Source organism: Ictalurus furcatus, chromosome 28, assembly GCF_023375685.1.
Source record: "Ictalurus furcatus strain D&B chromosome 28, Billie_1.0, whole genome shotgun sequence".
Classification (NCBI taxonomy): Eukaryota; Metazoa; Chordata; class Actinopteri; order Siluriformes; family Ictaluridae; genus Ictalurus; species Ictalurus furcatus.
In genome coordinates this window covers 15,425,311-15,451,728 of record NC_071282.1, presented here as the reverse complement: position 1 = coordinate 15,451,728, position 26,418 = coordinate 15,425,311, and the positions used below count along the sequence as shown (strand labels likewise).

Genomic DNA, 26,418 nt, shown 5'->3' with positions numbered 1-26,418 from the left:
ATGTACTGCTATATGTACTGTCTCTTTTTATTTCCTTTTTTTTCCTCTCTCTTTATATCTTGGGCAGAGTCTTATTATTTACATCAGCTGAGTCCAAGCGTCTTTCTCCGTGTTTAGGAAATTTGGTCACTTTCATGAGGTGAACAGAGCTACACAGATACAGAGGGCGAGAGACAGAAAGGCGACGTTTGAGCCTTTAAAAGGTTTTTTTCTTTCTTTCTTTTTCTCTCGCAGTACATAAAGCACATGGAGACAGGAAGTCAAGAGCAAATCAAATCAACCGTACAGGTTGGCTGGTAACACCTCAGCAGAGATGGAATGGAAAGACAGCTTGTTTGTGTGAATGCTACTGGTTCTTGTGTCTATGTGTGTGTGTGTGTGTGTGTGTGGGGTTGTGAGTTGTCCCGGCTGGTGGTTGGTCCAGTGTGCTCCAGGGTTCTGGGGAAATTTAGAAGTATAGAGCTGGTTCACTGCTGAAGTCGGAGAGAGAGGAGCTGTCTGCTGGCGTCAACTTGATGGGGGAAAAAAAAAGAAAAAGACGAGTCATTTTCATTGGTTGTATTAACAATTAGATTTGAATACATTTTTGAATCAGAAAAATGACAGGGGTTTGGCTTTTCCCTGTTAAATAACGTCTAGAAATTCTTTAAGGACGACCATGTAGATGGAACTGAATACTTGTGCCAGTTTTATGACGTAGAAATTGTTTGTGCTGGTCCGGTTTTCCGGTCTATGGCTGACATTTAAACGACTCGTTAATATCTTTATAATGCAAGCACGTAACCTACATACGTTTTTATAATCTGTACACATGTTATACAAGGGTGTCCCAAAAGTGTTCATTGGGGAAATGAACACTTCTTAGTAAAATATCTTCCAAAATTTTTCATACTTCATAATGTTTTTTTTTCTTTAGATAACCTTTAGGAACACTTTTGACCAAGAAGAACGTTTCGAAATCGTTCTCATGGCTGGATCAGGAAGCTGTCGTAAGGTTGCGATGGACTTGAACAGGGAACATGGCAAGCATGGAACACACACACACCACACACACACACACACACACACGACACTGATGCTAAACTTATTAACAAATTCAAAAAGACTGGAAGTGTTGCGGACCGACCGAGACGTGGACGTCCACTGATGGAGGCACAACCGACGTTACATAGTCCCATATGTATGGAGACCTTCGGGACACCCTGTATTCTTTCAAATAAATGACTGTTTACTGATGGAAATGGAACACGTTATGTGTATATTCTTCTGTATAATGAAACACAGGACTAACAGGTGGGAGAATGGAAATACTGAGGCACTGTATGCAAACTTCATCATTGTGGTACAGTAACAGCTGCCCTTGACCTCGAGTTTTAAAAATTGCTTTATACCACAGTACAGTTGAATTCTCCATTCTGATTAGTCAGGGTTAAAAAAAAAAAAAAAAAAAAGACGGATCATAAAAACTGCATTTTTTAAATTTAGTCCTGCCCTGAATAAGCGATTTCACATAACAGATGTTTACAAAAAGACACAATATTAACTGAATGTACACAATAACCCAGTTTAAAAGTTTACTTACGCTTGATATCACAGGGTGATCGGTGTAAATTGTTATTATTTTGTTTAAAGATATTACTTTTTTCATTTAATACCGCCCTTCAAGAGCTACAGCATATTTACATGTTTCCCAGAAGACAAAATAATAACAATTTACACTAATCATCCTGTTCAAAAGTTTACACCCCGCTGGCTCTTAATGCATCGTGTTGCCTTCTTGAGCATCAGTGAATGTTTGCACCTTTTGTAATAGTCGTGTATGAGTCCCTCGGTTGTCCTCAGTGTGAAAAGATGGATCTGAACATCATATAGTCTGTTGGAAAGGGGTCAAATATGCAGGAGATGCTGAAAAAGCAAAGAATGTGCAGGACCTGGAGGAATTTTCTGAAGAACAGTGGGCAGTTTAACTGCTTAGGACAAACAAGGGACTCATGAACAACTCTCACAGAACATATAAACAGTCGCTGATCATCCAGGTAACGACACACGGGATTAAGAATCGAGCGTGTGTGAACTTTTGAACTGGTTCATTTGGGTAAATTCAGTTATTATTGTGTCTTGTGGATTATATGTAAACATCTGTTATGTGAAATAGCTTATTCAGGGCAGGAAGAAATAACAAACAACATGCGATTTTTATGATCCCTCTTATATAAAAAAATAAATACATTTTTAACATTTTGCAGATTCGGCAAGGCGTACATAAATGACCTCAACTGCAGACTGTCATAAGGATAAAACATGAAGTTAAGGAAGTTGAAACACATATTGATGAAGATTTACATTACAGTACTGTATAATGGTACAATATCTCACAAACCCAAACCAGCACAAATACCTACTGCATTTCATTTAAGTGCCAATGGCTTTACTTAATTTTGTTTTACACAGGTGAGGGCAACTTCACAAAAGGTCTTTTTCTTGCATGAGAAAGGAAAATGTCAAATGTAATATGCATCAGAAAATAGATTTATATCCTTCGTGTTTTGTGAATACATTACTTTCACACACATACAAGAAAAAAAAATCCTTTAAAAAAAAAGAAAAAAAAAACACTTTTCCAGAACGCTGAATAAACAGGTGACTCACCATCACCTCATCTGACATGTCAGTACGCTGGGAATTTGCATCGCCCGGGTCTGTAGAGTCACTGAGCTTCTTCTCCTGCCACGCAGTGAACTCCACAGAGTGCTTTGGAGTGTAGCTGGATAGATCTGACGACAGAAAAATGACATTAATGGAATTAACATCCTAATAAATATTGCTTCGAATGATTCCCCCCTCCCCATTTAACATGAGCTGGCACGTTCTGAGTAGAAACAGTAAGTTTTGGCGCCGCAATCCCAACGTAACGATACTGAACAGTTGTGCCAGATGATTACACAGCGTGACACTCTTCCCAGACTTGCTCTCCATTTGGGATGATATTTTTTCAGACACATCCATAATACTTCATTAGCAGTGACTGAGCAGGCGAACGTCAAATACGGTTGCGCATAATGATTGAGAACAAGGTTGATTATTTAATCGAGCGAAAGAACGAATTACACAAAGTACAGACGACAGAACCGGACGCTTGTGATACGATTTCATTATGCAGCTAATAAATATTCATAGATATTAGCTTTTTTCTCCCTCATCTAATATCACAACAATAAATGTAACCACACTAACTAGATCACCAATGATTGTTGTTAAAAGAAAGCAATATTTTCTTCTCCTGGCCCTTTCCTTTGGAATGTATGAACCTGTATTGCACTAAAATAGATGAACTTTTCACAAATAGTTTTATTTCCTCACCACATTTGACCAGCGGGTGTCAGGACTGAGCAGAGAGAGTATTTCATTACACTCAGCATGCTGCATCTAAATTTAGCTGACATGAACACCGCTGCTGAACTGGCCCTGAATCAGTGAGTGTTTCCTCAAACAGAAATTCCTTCCAAGCCGCAAGAGTAGAAAGCGTATCATTGACCCAGTCTGAATACATTTCCTGGCCTGCTCATCCCTCTCTCTCTTCCTCTAATTCTGTTCGTTTCCTCGCTGTCTCACCAGTACTGTTGGGGCTGTGAGCGGTCGGGCTGGAGGTGTAACTCGGCCGGGGGATGCGGATCCTTTCCACGCTGACGGCTCCGTCTTCCTCTCCTCCTCCTCCTGCCACTGCTCCTCCATCTTCTTCCTCATCGCCGCTGTCCCAGAAGCTGCTCTCGGATGGGTACTCGAAGGTGCTCTGCAGGCTCGACTCGTTAAAAGAGATCTTCAGCTGTGGAGGACAGAGTAATGAATTAGGTATTAAGTAAGGGGGGGGGGGGACAACACTTCAGCATGTACATTTATAGGAAAATAATCGACGACAGGTGGTGTGACGCTTTTATTCGTGATCCATTACAATATATCTGACCTATATGGACTGGAACACCAGTGGACTGGTAAAAAGGGTTAAGCGGCTCAGTCCCCGACATCACTGACTGTGTCTGGATTATTTAAAACACTAGAACTATTCTTTCTAGATTTTTCGCCTTCAAAAAACATCGTTAATATCTTGTGTCATTTTTTCACCAGTACGTTTTACTTCAAATCTGTGACGACGCTTGCTACACATCTTAAATTCTAATGCACGGTTTTTGCATTCGAATGTGCATTTTTATCTGAAATTCGACGAACATTCGAAGTTGAAATTTGAATTTGACAGCCCTAGAGCAGATGAGAAGCCAGAACCAGCGTGAATGGCTAAAATGTTGGTGATTTTTTTTTTCCCAGTAAAATAAAGTCAGACATTTCTCTCAGTCCTCTTAAATGTATTCTTTACTGAAACATTTTCATTTTAGTTACACTGCTGAAATGTTAGGTGTTAAATTTTTCCTAGCAATGTATATTAAAAGATTATATTCAATCAAAACAAATATTTTTTTTAAATAATTTTTTAATTTGAATTTTAATAACAGTTATTTAGTTAAATATGTATTTTAATATTTATTGACATTTTTTAAAAAAATATGTCTTTACATATTTATTTGGGTTTTTTTGTGGTTAGACACAAAATTCCACAGCATTTTCAAAACCTAGTTGATATTTAATAATTGTCAAAACCTTTCTAGGTCAGGAAAATGAAAATGAATTTTTAATGACTTTTCCAGGACAGCATTTCCAAGGTACAGGCTGCATGTGTCAGTTTAGTCCGTTATAAAATGCTGCAGCTGTCGCTAAAGAAACTTGTTTGGTAATTCTTTGGAAAATTACATTTTTAAAAAAATAAATACAATGCAAATCTTGTTTAGTACAGCTGGCACACAACACAACACACATACACACACACATACATATATAACTACCACTTCTGTACAATCACAATCCTACACAGGGTTGCGGGGAGCCTGGAGCCTATCCCAGGGGACTCGGGGCACAAGGCAGGGGACAGCCTGGACTGGGTGCCAACCCATTGAAAGGCACAATAATACACACACACACAATCACACACTACTGACAATATGGAAACGCCAATCAGCCTACAGCGCAGCCTACAGTCTTTGCACACAGGGAGGAGGCAGGAATCAAATCTTACCATTAAGCCACAGTGCCCTCCACTAATATTGGCACCCTTGGTAAAAATGAGCAAAGGCTGTGGCGAATTGTCTTTATTGCTTAACCTTTTGAAATTTTCTAGGAAAATTCACAAAAATACTCTGCTCTCATGGATATCAAACAATTACAAACAAAACAGGTTCATCCAAAAAAAAAAAAAGAAACATTGTTAAATATAGGTGTGCAACAATTATTGGCACCCATATGAATTCATAGGAGAAAAATCTATAGTTAAAAGTATATTTCCATTGATATTTTACTTTTTTTTTTTTTTTTTTAGTACAGCTGGTTGACTAGGAACAGGAGATTTTTCAACCATGACTTCCTGTTTCACAGGGGTATAAATATGAGGTAACACATAGGCCAAATTCCCATTCATAACAATGAGTAAGACAAAGGAATATAGCTGTGATGTGCGGCAAAAAGTTATTCAGCTTCACAAAATGGGACGTGACTATAAGAAAACAGCACAAGCACTGAAACCATCAGGGCAATAATTAAGACGTTCCAGTCAACTCGAAATGTTATGAATCAACCTGGAATTGGACGTGTGTCTATATCGTCTCAACACACTGTGAAGAGGATGGTTTGAGTGGTTAAAAAATCTCCAAGGATCACAGCTGGAGAATCGCAGAAGTTAGTTGCATCTTGGGATCAGAAATTCTCCAAAACTACAATCCGAAGTCACCTACATCACCACAAGTTGTTTGGAAGGGTTTCAAGAAAAAAAAAGCCTCTACTCTCATCCAAAAACAAACGCAAGCGTCTTCAGTTTGCCAGACACTTCTGGAACTTCAAATGGGATCGGGTTCTATGGTCAGATGAAACCAAAATAGAGCTTTTTGGTAATAAACACCAGAGGTGGTTTTGGTGCACAGAGAGGTAGCCATATGGAAAAGTACCTCATGCCCACGGTTAAATATGGTGGTGGCTCTTTAATGTTTTGGGGCTGTTTTTCTGCCAGAGGACCTGGACATTTTGTTAGTATACATGACATCATGGACTCCATCAAATATCAACAGATATTAAATGAAAACCTGACTGCCTCTGCCAGAAAGCTTAAAATGGGCCATGGTTGGATCTTCCAGCAGGACAATGATCAAAAGCATACATCAAAATCAACACAAAAATGGTTTACTGACCACAAAATCAAGGTCCTGCCATGGCCATCCCAGTCCCCTGACCTGAACCCCATAGAAAACCTGAAGAGGAGAGTCCACCAGCGTGGACCTTGAAGTCTGAAGGAACTGGAGAGATTCTGTATGGAGGAATGATCTCAGATCCCTCACCATGTATCCTCCAACCTCATCAGGCATTACAGGAGAAGACTCAGAGCTGTTATCTTGGCAAAGGGATGTAGCACAAAGTATTGACTAAAAGCGTGCCAATAATTGTTGCACACCTATATTTAACAAAGATATTTTTTTTGATAAACCTGTGTTGTGTTTGCAATTGTCTGATATCCATGAGAGCAAAGTATTTTTGTGAATTTTTTTAAAAACAAAAAGATCAAAAGGTTAAACAATAAAGACAATTTCTCACAGCCTTCATTCTACTCGCAGAATGACAACAAAGACGAAGGCTTTATTGGTAAATTCTTTATTTTCCCACATATCCCAGCTTGTTAGGAAGTTGTGGTCAGAGCGCAGGGTCAGCCATGATACAGTGCCCCTGGAGCAGAGAGGGTTAAGGGCCTTGCAATGGCAGAACATTTCAATATTATTCAAATGATGCCCTGAGAAATGTAAACAGTAGTTGGACTCTAAATGCTGAACCCTAGTGTATATATACTTTATCTCAGAACATACAGGAAAAGTAATCATTAGTGTGATAACCTCGGGAACAAATGGGTTAAAGCGCACAAGTCAGGAAATGACCTCTAAACACACACAATGCAAAATTTCAATGGCCAGCCATTTACATAAAGACACTGAGTCTTTACATCAAGAGATTTTAGTGCTGCAGGACGGTATTAATAACGACACAGCTTCAAATAATGACGTGCAAACAAACTTGTGTAACGAAAAAAGAGTTTGTAACAAATATTTCTTTTCAATTAATTCCATGAAATTATGACACTTTTATTCTAGGTTATCATGCTGTGAAAATTTCAAACCATAGCACCCCGACTATGGAGGAGACCTAAAAAAAAATAAATAACCTCAAAGCAGGTTGGTAAAAACCAAAAGCAGGCCTCGGGCTCACCACATGTCCCAAAATATGGCATATTATATAATCAGCCACTGAGATGACATGTTTGGACTACTTTGCATCTCTTCAAGAGCATTTTATTCCTCTAATCTATGATCTTCCTTCCTTAAGCACCGATAACTATTTACTTGACATAAATAGTTCTATCTAAACGTTCTATTCTGTGTTATTTAGAGTCGTAATGAGTCGTGTAAGCCTTTAAAAACCTCTAAAAACTATAAATGAAACTAACTCAGGGATTGGACAGAAATCCAATCAGATGTAAAATCCCCAAATTTATCAAGAGCAGGATTATTTTGTGCTTCCTTATTGCTGTAATTAGTGTTACAGTTCATAGATTTTGAATAGTATCAGTTTCGGATGCGCCTAATACTTGCACGTTGACATTATCAAAACAGTAATAGGCTTGTTTTGCCCCATATACTGACTTCACAAACTTCCTTACCTGAACTATGCCTCCTTTATCTATACTGCCACCAATTCCAACTGTACAGCCTACCTCCTTACTGGATTTGTCCATAAAATAATTAGAGAACAACATACAATATAAAGTATATTAAGGAAATATACATTTCCTTAAGCTACATCCAGTATAAGGTAAGTCAAGTTAAGGTAAATCACATGACCATCCTGTTACAAGTGTGTGTGTGTGTGTGTGTGTGTGTGTGTGTGTGTGTGTGTTACACATCCTGAGCCCTGCTGTTGTTCTCAGTATGCATGTCCTGTCCTAAATCTGCTCTAATCTCCACGAGGCTCCAACTGTAAACACACGTGGAAAGCACTTGGAGGCTACAGTAAGAGCTGCAACGAAGCTAGCACACCAGCTGTTCTTACTAAAGGCAAGGATGTGTTAAGAATAATGACAAAAGATCCTTTAAAAGCTAATGTACAATCGCACTTCAAGTGATCTTGTACACTTTTATGCACATTTCTTTGAGTAGGTTTTGTAATAGACAACTATGGAACGTACACTTAAGTCTAAATCAAACGGCAACATTATTACGTTACTACATTATCATTAGCAATGTTTCCATCCAAGTTTGTGAATTTAAGTTATGAATATCACGTAAAACATTCGTGAATAAAGCACCAGTTTCCATCCCATGTGTTCAAGAGGAGAAGAAGAAGAAGAAGAAAAAAAACCACTTCCTGGGGAAACTGGCACATCTTGCGTGCCGCTATTTTTACTTTACAAATGATGATAGTCTGTAAAATGAAGGAAGCTGTGTGGAGCCACTATGCTATTGCTGAACTGTCATCGACCTGCAGCACAAGGACTGGGCGTGTAAGCAAATGCGCTTCTTTCACTGTCGTCACAAGGCCCACACGGCACGAAACTGTACGGTCACGAACACCTAAAACTACAGACGAATCGAAGTTGTCAAGTTACAAGCCAAAACTCAAAAAAGCATTTCAACTGAACTCTTTATAATAACTCGTATATTATTATATTATTTCACAGCAAGCAACTACAACTCTCCCACTGAAATCACACTATCAATATTCGAAAGGTTTTACCTTATAACGTGCCCTGACCTTCAGAGTTCACACGTTTTAACCAGTGAAATTATTTTCTTACACATTTGCCTGAATTCACATTTCTGTCATGTTGATTGTTTTTTTTTGTTTTGTTTTTTTTGTAGCACATTAGCTCAACAGCAGGTCGCTAAGTGAGCATCTGCCTCGTTAATTGAAATGGTTTCTGATTGAAATCGCACAATAACAAAACAAAAACGAAATGAAGAGTTGCATAAATAGTAGGCTTTCATTTGTAAAGACTTTGAAAGACTTCAACAATTCGTGCTGGTATAAGAAAATAATCGTGCTGTTACAGGAGTATAATCAGGATGGTAACAGTAACTCTGCATCGCACCACCCCATCGTTGATTATTTTCCTATAACAGCATGTCCCCTGTACTGCATGGTGTTGCCGTATGGCAACAATTAATTTATCTCCAATTTTCTGATAGGCAATAATACAAAACTACTATTGTACTTACTTACATGAAGTTTTCTTTACATTAATACTTTACATTAATTTGACTATATTACTAATTTCAGACATTTCGCAATTGCACCTTATTTTCTAAATGTTACGTTTCAAGAGAAAGAATGAAGAATTCAAGAGAAAGAATTAAAAAGATACTTCGCCCAAGACATGTCTGGATTGTAATTCCTTTCTTGAAGATAGAACTTTTACATGTTACTAAGTGGCAAATAAAATCGGCAACTTATAGTCTGGAAAATGCAGTAATTGGAAATGCTCTCTCATCCATTTGGTGTGACTATATGATACTTTCCACCATTGCACATTGCCATGGAGCAATAATTTACCATCTACCCACCCCAAATCATTTTTTTTTTTTTAAAGATTAAAAAAATTATTTTATTGCTAACTCTAGTAATAAAAATCCATAAAAAAACATTTTTAAATGTACATGTAATAAATCATGCAGTAGAGGGTTAATAAAATATAATCTTTATATTTTCTTATACAACATTTATGATATAATAAACGCTTCAAGCTGTTAATAACTACTCAGTTTGAACATTGATTAGGAGGAAGTTTATTTGGGGCACAGATGCTTTGCAGATGTGTTTGCTAATTCCACAGGCATTGTATCAGTAATGGCAGCATTAGCGGTACAGAACATTTGCCTCTTTATTATTATTATTATTATTATTGTTATTATTATTATTCCTTAAGCTCTTTGTACTAGCTCACAAGGCCAGAGTCAGGTTAGTCAGATTGAAAGCTGTTGTTTGTATCGTGGCTTATGTGCAAAAGATGGCTGTTGCATCAAAAATCACCATCTTTAATCTCTTACAGACTTTGGTAGTCATGGAGAACGTGTGTTGTGATGTAGTGGTTTGGGAGTTTTGGTTGTCAAATGTGGCTTAGGTTTAGACGTTCCGCTTCAGTAAGGTGTCCCGTTTCTGTGAAAACAGAAGGTTCTTGGTTATGTTTACAAAAAGTGGCAGGCTCTCAAGGGAAAGCTGGAGCTCTGGCTCGCTGAGTGGCTGAATGTGGCCACAGTCACTCACCTCGCTTGTGAGAATGCAAATGTATACACTTTACTGTAAAATGTATACACGGAACCACATTATCTTTGTTTACAATGTATTTTGCACATTAGTTAAACTACGTCTCGACGTCATATAGTCGCTGTTGGAAAGGGGTCAGATATGCAGAAGATGCTGGAAAAGTAAAGAATGTGCAGGACCTGGAGGATTTTTCTGAAGCACAGTGGGCAGTTTAACTGCTCAGGACAAACAAGGGACTCATGAACAACTCTCACAGAACATATAAACAGTCGCTGATCATCCAGGTAACGACGCGCGGGATTAAGAATCGAGCGTGTGTGAACTTTTGAACTGGTTCATTTGGGTAAATTCAGTTATTATTGTGTCTTGTGAATTATACAGGTGCATCTCAAAAAATTTGAATATCGTGGAAATGTTATATATATTTTGAGATACTGGATTTTTGATTTCCGTGAGCTGTAAGCCGTAATCATTGAAATTAAAACAACAACAAAAAAAGGCTTCGAATATTTCACTTTATGTGTAATGAATATAGAATCAATGAAAGTTCCACATTTTTAAAATTAAATGACGGGGAAAAACGAACTTTTCCACAATATAATTTTTTTTTTTTTTAGATGCATCTGTACGTACAAATCTGTTATGTGAAATAGCTTATTCAGGGCAGTACTAAATAAAAAAACAAAATGCAATTTTTATGATCCCGCTTATTTATCTGCATGGTTTTATGCATTGCGCTGCTGCCACCTGATTGGCTGACTGGATAACTGCCCGAATGAGCGTGTGTACAGATGTTCCTAATAAAGTGGCCGGCATGTATATCATGCAGAGAGTGCTAATTGGTGCACCACATGGTACAGGATACCCATAATGCACTTTGCTGTTTGTAGTGAATAAGGAGTAGGACACCCTTTTGGAGACAGGGAGCCAGATAGGGCAGGCTTACTCCATTGCTCTGCCCTAATTAGAGGACTTGGACAAGGCTGAGACTGTGTCTTCATGCACTTCCCCCTACACACGCGCACACACACACACACACACACACACACACATACACACACACACACACACACATGCGAAGGGGGGGCACCTCCCTGAATTATGGCCTCCACTTGGCAGTACACTGTGATGCGGAAGCTGGCAAGTGAACACAAGATTCGAGGTCAGTCTGGAGTGCGTGTGTGTGTGTGTGTGAGAGGCTGGGAAAGCTTGTTAAAAGAGTTATTTGTGATAGATAGATAGATAGATAGATAGATAGATAGACAGATAGACAGACCGACAGATTGATAGATAGACAGATAGACAGACCGACAGATAAATAGACAGATAGACTGACAGATAGATAGATAGATAGATAGACAGATAGATATAGATAGAGATAGATAGATAGATAGATAGACAGACAGATAGGTAGATAGATCGACAGACAGATAGACAGACTGACAGACAGATAGATAGATAGACAGATAGACAGACCAAAAGATAGACAGATAGACACAGACCGACAGATAGATAGATAGACCAACCGACAGATAGATAGATAGACCGACAGATAGATAGAGATAGATGGATAGATAGATAGATAGATAGACAGATAGACAGATAGATAGACCTACAGATAAATAGAGATACACAGATAGACAGATAGACAGATAGATAGACCTACAGATAAATAGAGATAGATAGATAGACAGATAGACAGACCGACAGATAGATAGATAGATAGATAGACCGACAGATAGATAGATAGATAGATACATAGACAGAGAGACCGACAGATAGATAGACAGATAGACCGACAGATAGATAGATAGATAGATAGACAGATAGACAGATAGATAGACCGACAGATAGATAGACAGATAGACCGACAGATAGATAGAGATAGATGGATAGATATATAGATAGACAGATAGACAGATAGATAGACCTATAGATAAATAGAGATAGATAGATAGATAGACAGACAGATAGATAGACCGACAGATAGATATATAGATAGATAGACAGATAGACAGACCGACAGATAGATAGATAGATAGATAGATAGACAGATAGACAGACCGACAGATAGATATATAGATAGATAGACAGATAGACAGACCGACAGATAGATAGATAGATAGACAGACCGACAGATAGACCGACAGATAGATAGACAGATAGACCGACAGATAGAGATAGATGGATAGATAGATAGACAGATAGATAGACCTACAGATAAATAGAGATAGATAGATAGATAGATAGATAGACAGATAGACAGACCGACAGATAGATAGATAGATAGACCGACAGATAGATAGACAGATAGACCGACAGATAGATAGAGATAGATGGATAGATAGACAGACAGATAGACAGATAGATAGACCTACAGATAAATAGAGACAGATAGATAGATAGATAGATAGACAGATAGATAGACCGACAGATAGATAGACAGATAGACCGACAGATAGACAGACAGATAGACCGACAGATAGACAGACAGATAGACCGATAGATAGATAGAGATAGATAGATAGATAGATAGATAGACAGACAGACAGATAGGCAGACAGACAGACAGACAGATAATCATGATGATTCAGTGGCCCAGACTGACTCTGTTTTACAAAATGGCTGTTGCTGTGTTTAGAAGTCTGGGTTTATGTAGCATCACGATGCGTCAGTAAAACCCAGAAGTGCCGAGACAGAAATAACCATTTCACTAAATCTGCTTTAGTGTGAAATACGACTCCTTGTAGGGAAACACCGCCAGGGTGTTTTATATAAGGATGTCAGCAACGAACACACGTGTGGAGTTAAATAATAACTAGAGACACACAGTAAGTCCATTATACATAGAGGAACAAGAGGCCTGTATGTAAAGTAGCGTGAGGTGGCGAGGGTGATACTGGTCCTTAGTTTTCCAAGTAGTTGTATGTTGTTACTGTAAGCAGGTACGCAAAAATATCATTTATGATCCATCGAATATGATCCATCATATTCCAGCTACGAATCAAAACAGAGATTCATTTGCAGGTTTGAACTGTAAATAATTAATATACATGCATAGAATAAATGGTTGATTCGAGACATTTTCCTATGAAACAGGAAATATTTCATCTTTTCTCTGCCGAGATTTTCAAAAATGCAAGTTTAACCCCCACCATGTTCTCCTGCCATTCATAATATCTAGCAAGATAGCTTAACGCTCGCAAACTAGCTAGGCAGACACTAGCTAGGGATTTTAGGGAAAAACTCTACAAGTCTCGATTTGCACTGTTACATAACAGTTCATACTAAAATATTCTTTTAAAAAATTCTAATTTATTTTGTTCATCACTAACATTACCTATGTAGATGCTAAAAGTTTCCTATTTGTGACATCACAAACTGAACTCATAACCCCGCCCTTTAATCGGTTTTATATGAATGAGAGTTAAATCCATCCATCCATTTACTTTACCGCTTATCCTACACAGGGTCATGGGGAGTCTGGAGCCTATCTCAGGGGACTTGTGGCACAAGGTGTGGGACACCCTGGACAGGGTGTCAACCCATCGCTGGGCACGATCACACACACAGACACACACATGCTCGCATACCCATTCACACACTACGGACAATTTGGAAACGCCAACCAGCCTACAATGCGTATCTTTGGACTGGCGGAGGAAACTGCAGTACCCGGAAGAAACCCCTGAAGCACAGGGAGAGCATGCAAACTCCACGTACGCAGATCAGAGGCGGGAATCGAACCCCCAACCCCAGAGGTGCGAGGCTAACCACTAAAACAACCACTAAACAAACACCAAAATATATATTCAGAACCATCCATCATAGAGAACTTACCCAATACAGGATGCGCCGAATAAACTACTGAATAAAACCAATTCAGATTTTATTGGTCACATACACAACCATACACAGTACACCAGTGCAGTGAAATGCATGCTTTTTACATTTTACACGTCTGATATTGTGCTAAACGTGTCCACATGACCTCCAAAGCATCTGTAACCTACATAACACCTTAAAACTGCTCCAATTATCTATTTCACACTTGTGTAACCATGAGGCCTGTGGCAATTAAACCGAGCAAACAAAAGAAGGTTTACACTCGAGCCCAGACACTTGAGGCAATAATCACATCAGTTACCTCAGGGTGTGTCTGACAAATTCTGCCTAGAAGCAACATCAACAATTCCGCCCATGCTGTGTGTCAGTCTTAAGAACGTACTGTAATTGTAGTGTGTTATGCAGAAATCTGTGTACACCTGTTATGTTGACTGACATGACCCAGATCATGCACATGAATTCAGGACATGAACTGGTTTGAAACATTCCTCCTATTTTGCCTCAATAAGGTTTGTAGTACATCATGTTTGTGCCGCCCCCCCCCCCCTCCCCCACACACATTTTCTCCCAAGTTTGGTCTTTAGCTAGCACTAGCCATCTAGCAACCATGAAGACTGAGGGCTAGCAAGTGCTACTTTCAAGACACAAGAAGCCAGCCAACCACTGTCAATCCCTCCAGGATTTTGTGATCTTGCGAACGCAGAAGTATCGTGTACTTTTGGTGGTATCGGTACCGACTACTAGATTTTTGGTATCGTGACATGCCTAAGTCATAATAACCACTTACAGCACAAATTCTTCTTTCTCAGTAACCACTAAAGTTCAGTGACTTAAAATGACCTCAGATTTTTGATGCTGTCAACGTGCACTTGGATAAGGGCTTAAAAAAAGCAAAAATCTGTCTTGTGGCGTTTCCCCTGTCTCACACACGGTTATACTCAAACAGAAAATGTTGAGTCAGCTTGTGCTGACACCAGTGCACTGACAGTGCAAGAAGTATGTAGTCCTCCATTACTGACTCAAATCACATCCCAAAGAGTGACATTTTACATTCTTCCCACCCAAATATACCATCTGACTCAAAAGAATGAGTCATGTGTTTTGTTTGGAGGAAGCTGGTGACTTCGTTACAGTTACTGGGCAAAATGTGTGCGGTCTGACCAACATCCTCACCTCAAGGATGGATTTAAAGGCAGGGAAGTTTCAGTCACACAAGGTGACGAAGACAAAACTGAAGTAGGGGTGGGGTCTCTAGGGTCCTCATGATTCAATTCAGTTTCAATTCAAGGTGCCAGGATGTGATTGTTACTTGCTAAAAAAATTTTTGGTCCTATAGTAAAAATCTTCTCACCTAAACAATTTTTTTTTAAACATAATAGAAGTTGACATTTTATAAATTTCATAAATTTAAACAAAACATATTAAGATTAAACCTATATAAAAAGTCCAATTATGACATTTTGCGCATCGAGAAACAAGTTTTTTTTTTTCCCATGTTTATTAATAAGTGTTTACACTAGTTTAGAAGAGAGAGAGAAAGAGAGAGAGAATTTCTAATTACGGGATGGAATGGCTGTTGACCTCGGTTGCTCAGCAACAGGCACCATGGATATATGAAAGAGAGAGTGAGCATGGGTGTAGAGTGGGGGAGGGATGAGAGACATTAGAAAGAAAGAAAGAGAGAGAGAAAGAGAGAGAGCAGGACACTATGAAAAGACAAGAACTGGAGAGAACACTGGCCTTCACAAGAGAGAGAGAGAGAGAGAGAGAGATGGCAGAGAAACGAGATACAAATAGTTGGAGTGAGAGAGGCAGAGACACACAGACAGCAAGAAAGTCAGACAGAAAGAGAGACAGAGAGAGACACAGAGACAGCAAGAGAGAGTATGAGACAGACAGACAGAGGGATAGAGAGACATAGAGGAACAGAGAGAGGGAAACAAACCCTGACCAAGACAAAGAGGGAGAGAAAGAGAGAGAGAGAGAGACAGGCAGAGGGAATGAGACACAGACACAGAAAGAGAGAGAGTGAGAGAGAGAACACAGGATTTGAACCCCCAACCCTGGAGGTATGACACAAACGTGCTAACGACGAAGCCACCATGTCGCCGAGGCTCAAAATCACAAGTTCAAAATCTCCAAATGATTTTTTTCACGATCGTTATCTTAATGTTTGAAATCATACGATTCAGTCGCACAAATGTAAGCTTCGCACTCAATACTGGAGGCTTTACACATAAAATCATGAGCTTAGCGATCAGAATAGTAAGCGGTAAGCTTAACACTCAAAATCATCAAAAACTGCATTCACTGAATGCTCAAAATCAAATACTCAAACTAGAGGTTAAAATCTAAAGCTTCAAAGTAATAAAACACACCTTTTTTTGGGGGGGGGGGGTGACACACACACACACACACACACACACACACACACACACACACACACACACAAAGTTACACATACACACAGAGTCATGATTCACCACAGCATGTGACTAGAGCAAATTGTTTCTCCTTGAATATGACGCACACGGGAAGCAGCGTTTATTTGAATACGGTTTGCATTTTATTTTAAATGCACCTACAAAACAAATTTCCCTAGAGACCAGGCAGGCACAGTCGATACTGCGACAGTGAAACTCCGGCGCGAAACCTTTCCATTCTGAGGTCCGAATTGTCCTTTATTGTTTTTCCCTGAAAAGTTATACACACTCAAAGATCAGCGTCTAGACGTTACACACTCCATCACGTTCACTGCTCGCAACGTTTTCTTCTCCTGCTCTCTATACTGTAACTCATGATGTTTCACACACACACACACACACACACACACTTCGTGAATTAAACATGACAATGATAGTGGCACTGTAGAGGCTGAATTCTAATTACATTGACTCCTTTGTGGAAGCCATGCAGGCGTGCGGGACATGACAGACACACACACACAACGCTGACATGGACTCATACAATAGCAGGCACGTAAGACATAAGATCACTTTCAGCTCGAAATCTGTGTCACAATGCCAGATACAACAAAGAGAAGACAAAGAAAACACACACACACCCACACACCAGCAGTACCAGCATACGTGTGTGTCTAAGTCTGCCCTTCCTGTAAGCTTGGTGCTACACTAGAGGTCAGGAGCAGACCGAGAGAGGAGGAAGAGGAAGTGATGTAAGACAGGAGCAAAAGTCGAGGATGTCTATTTAGGGGACAGTATCATTAGGATGGTGGGATCAGGGCGGAGACAAGCTAATAATTGGGTGGTGAATTATTAAAGAGGATGCACTTTCACACCTGGGAAAAAGTCAAACCTTCAGTCCCTCCAGGATTTCACCATTTTGCGATCGAAGAAACGAACGCAAACTCAAGCGAAATTTTCAACATTTACCACAGACTTCCTCAAATTTGGGCCGAGACGTGTCCTGTGACATCACTACAACGCACATTGCGTCAAAGCCCTCTTCGATTCACATGCGGCGAACATGAGTGCAGCTTAAAAGGTCACCAACATTTACCAACAAACATCACCACTAAAGGGCGTGCAAAACAACTCCGCCAAATGCGATTTGGTCAATTCGAGTAGTTTTCCACAAAAAACATAGTTGCATCGCAGATTTTGAGGGAAAAAAAAGCCGCAATATATATATCATTTTTGGCCGCAACGATCACCAAAAAAACTCTCACGAAGTCCTGTACGGACTGGACAAACAGACAGGAAGCTGGCTGCAGGAGCATCCAGGCCAACTTCCTGTGTGTGGCTAACTGTCCTACGTCCTCTGGTGGGAAAGTGTGGGATGGAACTACGATAGATTTTGAATGACTCTTCATCAACACACGCAACAGGCCTCAGGCATCGGTCTGTTACTAAAGCTGTGTGTAAACGTTTTTGTTTTTTTTTGTAGACGCTGATTTTATTTCGTACTCGTGCACGCGTGCGTGTTGATAAAACGCCAGTCAGTCGTAGCTTACCGAGCGCGTTTACATGCTAGCTGACTTGCGTTCGGTGACGCCCACAAAACTCCAGAAAAGGCGATGCTCACGGTGAGCTGAAAACGACAAACATGAAACATCCGAGTCTCACAAAATTCTCAGAACATGTGTGTTACATTTTTCTGTTTAAACATGACACCGCAAGTCGTGTATAAAATTGCAATAACTCGTGACAATTATATGATCTGAAGGCGATCGATCGAGGTTTACGTTAACGCGTTTCCTTCTACGTGAATTTTACGCAAACTCGGGAGCTCTCACAGGATGCGAACTTTTTTCCTAACTAACCTGAACACCGCATTTCGTACGGGAACGATCGTACGAACAATTTACGAATAAATTTGTTCGTATCTACTTTGGGCCCTACTAACAATCCTAATGAAATATCTCCATCTACGGCTGTTAAATTCATTTACGAACGGCTTTCAATAAATTGCATTTTATTAATCAACCTAGGATTCTATAATGCCAGACAGGGAGACAGCATTACGAGTAGTGCTTTGATTTCTTAAGCAACAAAAAGTTGTTTATCCTAAGGAATGTTTTCCTGCTGATGATATTTACCTCGAAGTGCGCACATCCCCTAACTATAACTCACTAAAGATGCTCACTACACAGGGTCACAATGGTTCTATAGACCATGCTGTCCACTATGCCTAATAGGACACCATTTTAAATTCAGCCATGGAAACAGTGAGGCTCATTTTTCATCCCTTTTTAAAAAAATATTTGATTAGAAAGTTAAGACATAATTCGGAGACATGTTTAACAGACTTACTTTACGTGAATAAAGTCAAACATGAGTGTTTTTTCATGATGGGTAAACGTTATGCTATAAAAGCAATAAAGGGGTTATAGAAAAAAAAAAAGACAGTAATGAATGCTATGAAAAGCAAGATCAAACAGTGGAGATCAAGTTCAAACACACACACACACACACACACACACATTCTAAGCACATTGCCTACGACTGATGTGATGAGATGCTACATCAGAGCCACACCTAATCCATCGCTGTAAGCAAACAGACAGTCAAAGAGAACAGTCACGGACACGTCACTGCTCACCTCACGTCTGAATCTACAAAACGTGACACGTTTATTATTATTTCTTCATGATCTCAGGTTCAAAAGTCCTTCAGCATTCCAACACAGTACTATAAAGCAATTAGTAGCACTGAGTACCGCACTGTATTACTCATTAAAAGCATTCGATTAAAACGTGGGCGTCTAATTATAGCTCAAAAGCATCATCTGAACACTTAACGCTAATTACTGAGTGCTCAAATGAAGCACTTATAAATATCACAGGCTGACAGGACAGTATGTGCTACTGAGATGAAACGTTTAGAAGCACACATTCTTTATTTTTATTTCTCACCCCACACATTTTAGAATAATAATCAAGTCATCAAAACTCTGGAGTAACACAAATGGAACTATGTGAATTTTGTGAAAAGAAAAAAAAAAATCAAAATAAATCAAAATAATTTAGTTTTTAGCATCTTCAAAGTAGATTTTGGTGTGCCCTTTTACAAAAAAAGTTTTTTGTGCTTTTTTGCGGAAAACTACTTGAATCGTCGAAATCGCAATGGCCCGAAATTGTTTTGCGTAGTCTTTCACAGTGATGTTTGTTAGTAAATGAGACCTTTTAGCTGTACTCATGTTAGGTGCACATGATCCCATGAATCCTTTAAATGAATCATCTTTACATTAGGCTCAATGGCAATCCATTAACTATACATGCTCACTACACAGGGTATAATATAGTAGCACCCAAGAACGAATGTAGTGCACTATAAAAGTAAAAAGATATATAAACTCACTGTCAACTTCATTAAGAACAAACACCTGCACACCTGCTCATTCGTGCAATTATGTGCCCAATGTAGCCTCAGATTCCTGTTCTTGATTGACAGGAGTGGAACCTGATGTGGTCTTCTGCTGTTGTAGCCCACCTGCCTCAATGTTCTCAAATGCTTTTCGGCTCACCACGGTTGTAAAGAGTAGTTATTTGAGCTACCACAGCCTTCCTGTCAGCTTGAATCAGTCTGGCCATTCTCCTCCGCCCTCTCTCGTCGACAAGGCATGTCTGCCCACAGAATTACCGCTCACTGGATGTTTTCTGATTTTTTTCCCCCTAGCACCATCCTGTGTAAACTCTAAAGACTTTTGTGTGTGAAAATCCCAGGAGGTCAGCAGTTTCTGAATTATTCAAACCAGCCCCTCTAGCACCAACAACCACGCCACAATCAAAGTCACTGAGATCACACACCCCTCCCCCTTCTGTTACTTGATAGAAAGTGAATGTTAATACATGATCCTCTTGACATGTATCTGCATGGGTTTATATATTGCACTGATGCCACATGATTGATTGATTGGATAATTGCATGAATGAGCAGGTGTACAGATGTTAATGATAAAGTGGATGGTGAGTGGCATTCCAGCTTGTCCAAACCAAGGTAGTGAATTCACATTTATAGTGCATTCCTGAAAGCGCATACAGTGTCATGTCAATGTCGGTGACATTTTGCTTTAAAATGACAACAGACTCCAAACTTATAGAATCAATTTCTCCTTAACCAGAACAGACCAGAAAATGTAAATAACCAATACGAATGCATTATTGGGCTTGTATACTGTGTCCAGCTCATTTTAATAACCCTTGCTTAATAATAATAGTATAATAGTGTAAGAGCACAAACAGAGATGGTCTCTGTTTGTCTCAGAACATCTGGAGCTTCCAACAGGCCTTTCCTACTTTCCTTTTTTGGCACCTTTTCATTTCGACTCAGTGTCTATCCAAATCTTTCCCCTCCAACATTTTTTCATGGAACAGTTGAACTTTTTCCACCCACAAATCATAAAATGTATAAGCAGGAGCTGCAAAGTCCAACCTAAACTCCTGAAAGCAAATAGCATGTGAAGTAATCAGGCCATAAACTTACAGAAGAAGGAAAGCGTGGAAGATCGGCCTCTTAAACCACTCTAGGAAACAACTTGAAAAACACAACTAGTCTACAAAAAGAAAGAAAGAATGAAAGAAAAGAAGAAAAAAAACCCACATGGCCTCCATTCCCAGATTCCACACAAATTGCATGTTGTTAAAGTTGCCACAATTTCCCAGTTCCAGCCAAAAGCTTCAAAGCGGAGAAGTGATCTTGGCAGAATGAGAAGAAAAGACCTAATTCCAGCTGAGTCTAGGGACAAGAAGCCAGGCTGCTGTGGTCAGACTTCAGAGAGAGACATGTTGTACCTGTCTAGGCGTGACACACACCACGGAGAGGTAAAGAGAAAAGAGGTCATGGGAATTTATGGCTAACTGGGATTTAAAAAGGAAGCCGTCTAAATCTGTCACGGTGTGAAACAAGATCCGCTCTGTTGCGACACTTGATCTTGATATGTATAAAAGCCAATACAAGTGTACTGTAAGGAGGGACAGTCATAGTAAAATCACGTGCGTTCATCTTATAAGCCTATAAAAAGTACGGACGTTTCATAATTTTGACATTCAAGACTGCGTTGTAGTTAATCGCGTATACATTTTACTGCAACTGCAGCCAATCAACGGCCATTTAAAAGTGTTAACTGTGTAAAATAGATGCTTTTTGGCTGTGTTCTGAGCTGCAACTCGAACCCAAATCTCTTATTTTGCACAAGATTTTACATTTGAATAGAATTAGATTTATGATTAAGGGTTCTCTAGATATCCCCTCAGGTTAGCCAGCTAGGATTATAACATGGTTATGAATATGACATAAACATTCTCTCAAGAACTGTCAGGATAGCTCACCTGGCTAGTTTACCAGTGAAGACTCACCATGTATACCATTTTAGAAATAAAATCCTGTCAGAATGCTGTCGGGTTAGCTTAATGTTGGCTAGCTAAATAGTTTAAGCAGTAAAGATGGTCAATATCGATGAATAGGACTTAAAATTCCTCTCAGAAACCTGTCAGTTTAGCTTGGTAGTTAGCTGGATGGTGTTAGCAGTAGAAGTTAGGAACATTTATAATATTTATAAGTCTTAAATTAGATTCAAATCCCATTCTGGATATGTTTAATGAGTCAAAGTTATTTAACAACAAATACAACAACATGGGAGTAAAACCCGCATAATGAAGGGTTAGAGAAGAACCTCTGCTAACCGTAGTACCCACAGTTACAGCAAAAACAAACATGGCATACACAAAACTCAAGGTTTATTGTTGTACTGAATCTTCAGAACTGTGACTTTGTGCTTATTTAAAACATAATCCATTTTACTAGCTAGCTAAGTGGCTAACTTTTACCTGCCACAAACAACTGTATTTATACAAGCATACAAACGGAAAACTACATGTGACTAGTCTGAACCAATAGCTTGGATCTACTCACTTATAATTCACAACAACATGGATTCAATTAGATTTACAATGTGTGAACCTATAAAACATCTAGCAGTCAATTAGTAGATTTGTTTTGCCCTTGCAGAACTGCAACACTTCATAGCACATGACTTCTCACCTGACTCCACAGAGCAAGACCTTTCTTTTCTGTTCAAGTAGAAATAACCTGAACAGCATATGAGCCTCCATGATGACTACTACTAAGTCAGCAATAACTCTCTGATCCATGTTGATGACCACAGCTTTACCATCATGGCTGCATCACCCATCTTAATCTACCGCCCAGAGGAATGTAGTTCCAGTCTGAATCTGACACCTTAATCCAGGTAATCAAGGCCTTCAGTGCCATCTGATTATTAGAGCCAAGTAGGCTGAACTACAGCAACAAACTCTGTCTCTAGTCTACTTTTAGAGACTTAATATGTAACACTAGTAAGAAAATAAGTTTTAGTTTTATTTAGGTTTTTATCCAAGTCAGCTTTTGGAAATTCTGTAGGTTTCTAAAGCAATGTTTATTTCTAGCTATCTGTCTTAAAGCTCTATTTTAATGTTTTTTTTTTTTGTTTTTTTTTTTAACGTTTCGGTCTTAATGCTAGGTTCGGTCTAAATAAGTTGCCTAATATTATGAACTACTAGCCAGTTAGCATGCTCTCAGTTTATTAAGTGTTTGTATTACGTATTATTTATTGCATTATGGCATTCTTCTTGTGATTATGGGAAAAATATCATAGAAGCCAAATTTCTATAAGTTTGCTAACAGAGCTAAACTAGCAAAGCATTCAGTAGTTATATCAATTAAAGACGAATACATTTAAGTTGGAGAAAAAGGGGGAAATGTAACATTTGGGACAAAAATGGTTCCCAGTCAGCTACATTTAACAGTGAGTAACAAAGATAGGAGTCAATGTTATTAAAAGTAATGAAGATACACTTTTATGGAGATGCTGTGGGGATTACAATGTCCATATTATATCATATCAAATAATTAGATAGTTCTTATCATTGTATAATACATGGTTGAGAGATATTAAATCGATAGAGTATTTTAAAATGGAGATGTTTAATAGTTGCATCCCTTAGCAGGGTGGTAGACCTCGAGGAATGAGACTGGGCAACCTGGTTTAAAAAAAAACAACATTAGCTACTGGCAAACGACAAACAACAAGAACAAACAAATTCCTCAGACTCTGAGAAAACACAGATTGAGTCAAGGTTTCCAAACTAAATACCAGGACTTGAGTAAATCTCTGATGAGACTGTCAGGACAATAGGCCTCATGTTCCAGCTAACCTAAGAATAATACTATACCCGAGTGAGGCAGCAGTCTATACAAATAACCTAATATGGTATACGAACGCATGGCAAACCCTCAGTAGGGGTTACTATGTTTGGAAACATATAGAGATTTATGTGGAATTGTGATCTACTTGAGCTGAAGCCCACACATCTCATGTTCATCTATGACTAATATACAGTAAAATAATACAAAAATAAAATCACTGAGATGCATAGTCTGTATGATTTAATTACGAGGTGACAGACATGCTTGTGTTGCCTTAAAGCCTTGATAAATGCATGCAAGCTTTCTAAAATAATATTTTTACCTTCTTTCCTGTGGAGCCAGTCTTGGACAAACAGGATCGGCCCAGTGAAAGGTATCCACCGATCACCTCGATGTCCTCAACTGCCGGGTAACGCTTTTTCAGTAGCGTTCCTAGCTGGGCATAAGGAGCCTCCGTAGAGGACGGCGACCCCTGTGGCACTGCGGCAGGCTCCTGGACAGGCTCCTGAACAGGCTCCTGGACAGCAGGAGTGCTAGGCTGGGGCTCAGTCCTGCGTTTTGGGACGACTGTAAATGTGTTTCCTTTCCTCCTCTGCACCACAGGGCTGGGAAAGGGCGGTGAGGGCTCCACTACTAAGTCGTCAATATTAGTAACGGGCAGCTTCTCGAGAGCCGGCTCGGGAATAGGGAGCGATGTCGTTTTTTTGAGTGAATCAGGCGAAAGGATTGATAAGTCACAGGATGAGGTGGGCAAGCTGGGCCTTTCGGGACGCGTCAGTTCTGTTTTGTCTGGCACAGGTGGCACTGGGGCAACAACAATTTTTTCTGGAGATGGGGAAGCTGGAATGGGTAGGGCAGGCGTTGGCACTGAGGGCACTGAAAGCTCAACGTGTGGGCAAGCAGGAGACAGAACGGGGCTGGAGGGCGCGGTGTTGCCAGGCGCCGATGGGACCCCGAGCCGCTTGGGGATGACGGTGAAGGAATTGCGGGACTGGAGGCGCAGGTTGGCGAGGGCACGAGCCTGGACGTCACTGGCAGGCAACGCAGACAGATCCGGGCGCGGCGAAGGCCGGATCTCAAATCTGGGTGAAATAAGGGGCAGCGTGGGGCTTGCCAAGGACTCGGCACGGGCACAGTGGCTCTCCGGAGAGCATGGCACCTTGGCTTTGGACACCCCATCAGCGCTGTCCCAGTCCCGCTCCCTCACAAGCTTGGAATGGTTCCTCTCGGTCTCCTCTCTAGGGTTGACGGTGACACTGCGCGACACTCCACCTACAACCTCAAAGTGACGCCGGAAGGAAGACACTGACTGAGGGGATCCTGGAACAGGGCTGCTACTTTCAGAACCGTTAGGAGACTCGTGATATTTCCGCTCGGAAGACTGGCTACCATGGAAGACTGAATGGCTATAGCACGCTGGGCTGTGAACAGGAGAGCCAGGTTGTGGGCACGGCGCACATTTTGGCACCACATCTGGATGATGGAATCTGGCTCGTGGACCTGACAGGACAGGACTCGTGTCTAAGTCGAGGAGGTTCTCCGAGCTGCGAGACTTCACGTGCAACTTGCCGTACTTCCGGTCGAATTTCTGCAGCATGCGACTCACCGTGCCCTGCGCCAGGTCGGAGAGCTCACAGCTCGTGCGACCCAGCGTGCTCAGGTTCTCCTCGCTTTTACTGAGCGCCGTATCGTAGATCACCACTTCCTTCGCGCGGATCTCAGTAACCGGACTACCTCTGCGGTCCAGCAGGTCACTGAGAGAGCTGTATCCGCTAACGGTGCCGTTCTGCTGCGTTCCGGATGCAGGAAAGTATTCTGGGTCGGACTCGATGATGATGATGTTCTCGGCGCGGATGGTCCGTATCCCGGGCACGGAGCCGTACATTTCTAAAATATGCTGCAGCGGCCGAGAGGCGCTCTCTCGCTCCCGTCGTTTCTTGCGCTCTTTCTCCAGTTTAATAAACGGGTTCTCCTTTATGGGACCCAAGCTCTCTTGAAGCACGCCGTTGTCCGTTATTGTTTTCTCCGCTGATGTCGCTCTGTCGTTAGGGTCCATGGCCGACCAAGGGTCTTTTGTTTTCACCGGTGACATGTCCGGGGATGCGGCGGTGGCTCCGCTACGTTTTCCCGCAGGGGTAATGGTGTACGTCCGGTTAGAATGCGCTCCGGTAACCTCATCGCTGCCACTTCCCGTTAGCTCGCCATTAACCCGAGAAGAGACAGAGTCGACACCTGGCCCAGACCCGCCGCCCTTCGCTTTCCTCCGCTCGAGCAGCTCTCGTTTCCAGGCCGGCATTCTCGAGCCCTCCTTGCCGGCCTCTTGGCGGAGCACACCGACGTCCCCGGCCGACATGACGAGTGTTAAACAACGAGGGATAACCGATAGCAGGGGACTCGGAGCCACGAAAGCGTTCAGCGCTGAAAAGAAGCGACCAGCGGCGCTGTTATTCGCACATCTTTCTCGTCCCTTTGCTGATTCTCGCGTGATGCTGCTGCCTGCCTGTAAAGC

At 40.6% G+C, this 26,418-nt stretch overlaps 1 protein-coding gene across 1 annotated transcript; it reads right to left on the bottom strand.

The window, feature by feature from the left end:
* Positions 1-224: 224 nt before the first annotated feature.
* tprn (taperin) lies at positions 225-26,418 on the bottom strand. Its single transcript, XM_053618045.1, has 4 exons — positions 24,232-26,418; positions 3,613-3,823; positions 2,650-2,774; positions 225-511 (listed from the first exon to the last, which is right to left on the bottom strand). The coding sequence occupies exons 1-4, from the start codon at positions 26,260-26,262 to the stop codon at positions 449-451; spliced, it is 2,430 nt and encodes an 809-aa protein (XP_053474020.1). The 5' UTR covers positions 26,263-26,418; the 3' UTR covers positions 225-448.

Bases quoted from the DNA above. Each gene is read 5' to 3' on its own strand.
- tprn (XM_053618045.1), bottom strand. From the start codon at position 26,262: ATGTCGGCCGGGGACGTCGGTGTGCTCCGCCAAGAGGCCGGCAAGGAG. The intron at 3,824-24,231 runs GTAAAAATATTA...TGTCCTCCACAG, and splicing joins CTGGCTCCACAGGAAAGAAG to CTGAAGATCTCTTTTAACGA. The intron at 2,775-3,612 runs GTGAGACAGCGA...TTCTGTCGTCAG, and splicing joins TCACAGCCCCAACAGTACTG to ATCTATCCAGCTACACTCCA.